Below are 4,804 nucleotides of genomic sequence, written 5' to 3'. Positions count from 1 at the left end.
TGGGACTACAGGCGCCCGCCACAATGCCTGGCTGTTTTTTTGTTGTAGTTGTCGTTGTTTTAGCAGGCCCAGGCCAGGTTTGAACCAGCCAGCCCCAGTGTATGTGGCCTGTGCCCTAGCCACTGAGCTACAGGTGCTGAGCCCACAACTGGCTAATTTTTTAGTATTTTGTAGAGACGAAGTTGATCTCTGTTGCCCAAGCTAGTCTTGAATTCCTCACCTCAAGTGATCCTTTCACCCTTGCCTTCCAGAATTGCTTTTCAAATAGGTTTTTGGCACTGTGTATTGAATAAATACATAAATGAAAGAAGGACTTCCCTTTTTTAAAAAAAGTGGTGGGTTCTCATGTTCCCTAGGCTGGACTCCAGTTCCAGGACTCAAATGACCCTCTTGAGTAGTTGGGACTATACGCCCATGCTTTATCCCGTATCCTAATAATGTTCTTTTTGAGCTTCATGTTATAGTCCCTACCAAGGGTCATACTAATAATTAAAAACTTAAATGTTACAGCCATGTAATTATTTGCTCAGTAATTTCTTACCCTTTCTGTAGTGGTGCTTTTGGGTTTCGTTATAGAAATCAGCTGCCTGGCTTAAATTTTACATATATTTTCTCTTGGTCTTTGCAAGGTGCAAACCATTAGGTTTTTAGTCTTCTCAGAAGTTACTAACACTCTTTTTAGGACTTTGTCTGCAGGGATTTCACCTCTCTTTACTATTCATTCTTTAATTCATTTCCTCTAGAACCCAAATTGTCATTACTTTATTGCACCAAATGGAGGGAGACAAAAACTCTATAATCAAGTTCCTTACCTGTTATTAAATAAGATGATGACTATAATGTTTAAGCAGTAATTAATTTAAATTCCCTGTTGGAAATTTTAAATGATCTTTGCTTCGAATTTTTAATCACCCCTGTGCTTTTGTGTAAAAAAGGCTAACTTACTGAATTATTCAGGGCGATTTTTGCTTTAATAATGCTCTTCTTTATTTCTTTTCTCTGTCCTATGTCAGTCCTTAGATTACAAAGTCCACTAATCCAAACAGCATTTAATTGTTTTTAAAATAAATTATGTGTTTCAATTTTGCAGATGAGCAAGATGAAGAAACAGTGACAACAGGAGGAAAGGTAATGATTTAGCTAGCTAGATGTAGTATGAGAGAACTTGTTTATTTTGCGGTAGAAACACACTTAATTGAAAGTATCCTCAGTAATCTTCTGTTTTAAAACCTTCTTGATTTTCTAATTTTTTTTATATTAGTTGTATCAAGGTTTATTTATTTTTTTATTGTTGGGGATTCATTGAGGGTACAAGAAACCAGGTTTCACTGATTGCATTTGTTAGGTAAAGTCCCTCTTAGAATCATGTCTTGCCCCCAAAAGGTGTGGAACACACCATGACCCCACCCCCCTCTCCCTGCTATTCCCTTCCCCATCCCTCCCTCCTTCTTCCTCTCTCGGCTCTCCCCTTCCCCTGCCCCCACTGTTTCATTAATTGTCCTCATATCAAAATTGAGTACATAGGATTCACGCTTTTCCATTCTTGTGATGCTTTACTAAGAATAACGTGTGCCTCTTCCGTCCGTGTTAATCCAAAGGCTATTAAGTCTCCATTTTTATTAATGACTGAATAGTACTCCATGGTGTACATAAGGCAGTTCTTAGTAATAAAAACAAAGCTAGGGGCATCACCGTACTGCAAAGCCATAGTGGTCAAGACATCATGGTCTTGACCTGATGGCACAAAAATAGAGACACAGACATTTGGAATCGAATATAAACCAGGAAATGAAACTAACATCTTACAACCATCTAATCTTCGATAAACCAAACAAGAACATACCTTGCGGGAAAGACTCCCCATTCAATAAATGGTGCTGGGAGCACTGGATATCCACATGTAAAAGACTGAAACTGGACCCACTCCTTTCCCACTCACAAAAATTGATTCAAGATGGATAAAGGGCTTAAATTTAAGGCATGAAACAATAAAAATTATCAAAGAAAGTATAGGAAAAACAGTGGAAGATATTGGCCTGGGGAAAGACTTCATGAAGAAGACTGCTGCGGCAATTGCAACAACAACAAAAATAAGTAAATGGGCCTTAATGAAACTGAAAAGCTTCTATACAGCTAAGGAGACAAGAACCAAAGCAAACAGATAACCTACACAATGGGAAAGGATATTTGCATATTTTGAATCAGACAAAAGCTTGATCAGTAGGATCTATAGAGAACTCAAATTAATCCACATGAAAAAGCCAACAGTCCATGTACAATGGGCAAGAGACATGAATAGAACCTTCTCTAAAGAAGACAGACAAATGGCTAATAAACATATGAAAAAATGCTTATCGAATTTTCTTTTTAATACTTCCCCAAATACTTGTCTTCTTGGGTCCCCAAATTTTGTGAGAAGAAATTTCCATTTCCCTGGGTAGTATAATTCATGCTGTAATTTCTGGTTTCATAATCCCCTGGTTTCAAGTTAATAACCAGAGCTTACCATAGTGTCCTAGGTGTTATCCTACAGTGCAGATGAGCAAGGACCATGGCATGCCTAGATTTTCTCATTGCTTTTTCTATTGGTACAGCCTTAATCCACAGGTGATAAAGTGTTTGAATCATGGCACCTGAACTTTCTTGGGGCATATAGTCAGATACTTCCTACTTTTATTAGTTCTGCTGTAAAGATGTTAATTATTATGTTGTTGGAAGGTATTAGATTTAAGATAGGATTTTACTTTATTTTTATAAATAAGTGACCCATTTTTCATTCATGCTTTCAAGTTTGTGTTAATAAGTGTAATTTACCCCAATCATCTGTTTTTATTTAAAAATTTTTTTTTGGAAATGAGGTCTTGCTCTCTTTCCCAGGCTGGTCTCAAGCAGTCCTCCCACCCAGGCCTCTCAAAGTGCTGGGATCACAGGTATAAGTCACTGTACGCCCCCCCTCCCCATTTACTTGAAATAACTTCCTTAATTTGCTGAAAATAGATTTTTTTATTCATTGAGACAAGGAAATGCCCCACATTGACATTTTATTGTTTTATATACATTCAAGGAATCAACACATTCACAATAGGATTTCTAGCAAAAGTATTTTAACAAATTCTTATGCATATGGCTTGTCACCTGTAAATTATTCTTATACTCTTCTTTAGTCAAAAAGCTGCTTATTAATGAACATATATTTGTACAAAGTTGTCATTATTCAGTGTAAATAGATGCCAAAATAGAAGGTAAAAATAATTTACTCCTAAGATTTCGTTTTAATGTCAGGGACAAGAGGGGTTAAACCATGTAAAAGTCTATTATGTAACTTAAATGTTAATGGATTAGTGGTAGCTACTCTGATAACCCCGTCTCATAATTTCATTCTGCTTGTTTCCCAATTGAGATAATTAAACCTTAAGACTGTTGGCCTTCATTAATTGTAATGCAGGCCTCGTCCTAGGTTTCTTGAATAAAGGAATTTTTATGTGTGTTCTAATTGATTTGTAAAGCTTTCCTCTCATAAATACATTAATATCCAACCAAAATAAAGATAATAGCCCTGAGAATATATTTTTGCCAGCTTCTCTGATTTGGAAATAAAAGTGGTTACCTTTGTTGTCATTATTACTGCATTTGTACTCGACATCATTTAAGTCATAACCAGAGGTCTTTGAGCTTTTGGTGCTTCAGCTGTTTTCTTTTTTTGTTGATTTCATAGAAACTGCTATCTTAAGCTTCTAGATAGTAACCCTAATCCTCACCTTGAATAACATAACATTGGAAATTGCAATTGAAATAAGTAAAAGGTAGAAATCAAGCTATATTAGCGAAACAAAGATTTTTGGTAGAATCTTTCTTAAAACTTCTAACCCATAAATCAGGTAAAAATCAGAAATAATTCAAGTAGTAAGAGTGATTAAGTCTTCTAACTCGACTTTGTTGTTTTATATCCTGTTATAAATTATTATTTCTATCTTTTTTTTTTTTTTTTTTAAAGAAACAGAGTCTCACCATATTGCCCTTGGTAGAGTGCTGTGATGGCACAGCTCATAGCAACCAACTCTGGGCTTAAGTGAGTCTCTTGCCTCAGCCTCCCAAGTAACTGGGACTACAGGCACCTGCCCGAATGCCTGGCTATTTTTTTGTTGCAGTTTGGCTGGTTCCGGGTTCAAACCGACCACCCTCGGTATTTGGGGCTAGTGCCCTATCCACTGAGCCACAGGTGCCACCCTAAGTTATTTCTGTGCATTATTTTTTGATCCAGGAAATAGATGATAAGTAGTACCCACTGTTAATAGTTTAAAAGTTGTGAAGAATAGACTTGGCACCTGTAACTAAGCAGCTGGGGTGCCGGCCATGTACACCTGGGCTGGCAGGTTTGAACCTGGCCCAGGTCTGCCAAACATCAATACAACCAAAACTACAACAACAACAAAATAGCTGGGTGTCGTGGCGGGTGCCTGTAATCCCAGCTACTCCGAAGGCTGTGGCAAGAGAATCGCTTAAGCCCAAGAGCTGGAGATTGCTGTGAGCTGTGTTGCCATAGCATTCTATCGAGGGCAACATAGTGAAACTGTCTCAAAAAAAAAGTTGTAAAAAATAAATGAGATAAGGCATATATGGCTGATACCAGTGCTCCATATTTGGGGGTAGGGTTAAGTCTTAATATTCCTTGTTAATGTCATCTTGTTAGCTCCTTAAAAATACCTTGAGAATGGGTGGCACTTGTGGCTCAAGGGCAGGGCGCTGGATCCATATGCCAGAGGTAGTGGGTTCAAGCCCAGCCCTGGTCAAAAACTGCAAAAAA

At 37.6% G+C, this 4,804-nt stretch overlaps 1 protein-coding gene across 1 annotated transcript in view; it reads left to right on the top strand.

The window, feature by feature from the left end:
- Positions 1–4,804, top strand: part of SMARCC1 (SWI/SNF related, matrix associated, actin dependent regulator of chromatin subfamily c member 1) — a 165,759-nt gene that overhangs the window by 54,349 nt on the left and 106,606 nt on the right. Inside the window, exon 8 of the mRNA XM_023515929.1 lies at positions 1,076–1,128. Within this exon, the coding sequence (XP_023371697.1) occupies positions 1,076–1,128 (53 nt within the window). The remainder of the gene's footprint in view (positions 1–1,075; positions 1,129–4,804) is intronic.

The sequence above is a fragment of the Otolemur garnettii genome, unplaced genomic scaffold, assembly GCF_000181295.1.
Source record: "Otolemur garnettii isolate 467f Iridium unplaced genomic scaffold, OtoGar3 scaffold00082, whole genome shotgun sequence".
Taxonomy (NCBI): domain Eukaryota; kingdom Metazoa; phylum Chordata; class Mammalia; order Primates; family Galagidae; genus Otolemur; species Otolemur garnettii.
Note: the sequence above shows the minus strand (reverse complement) of the source record. Positions and strands in the feature narration are given on the sequence as shown.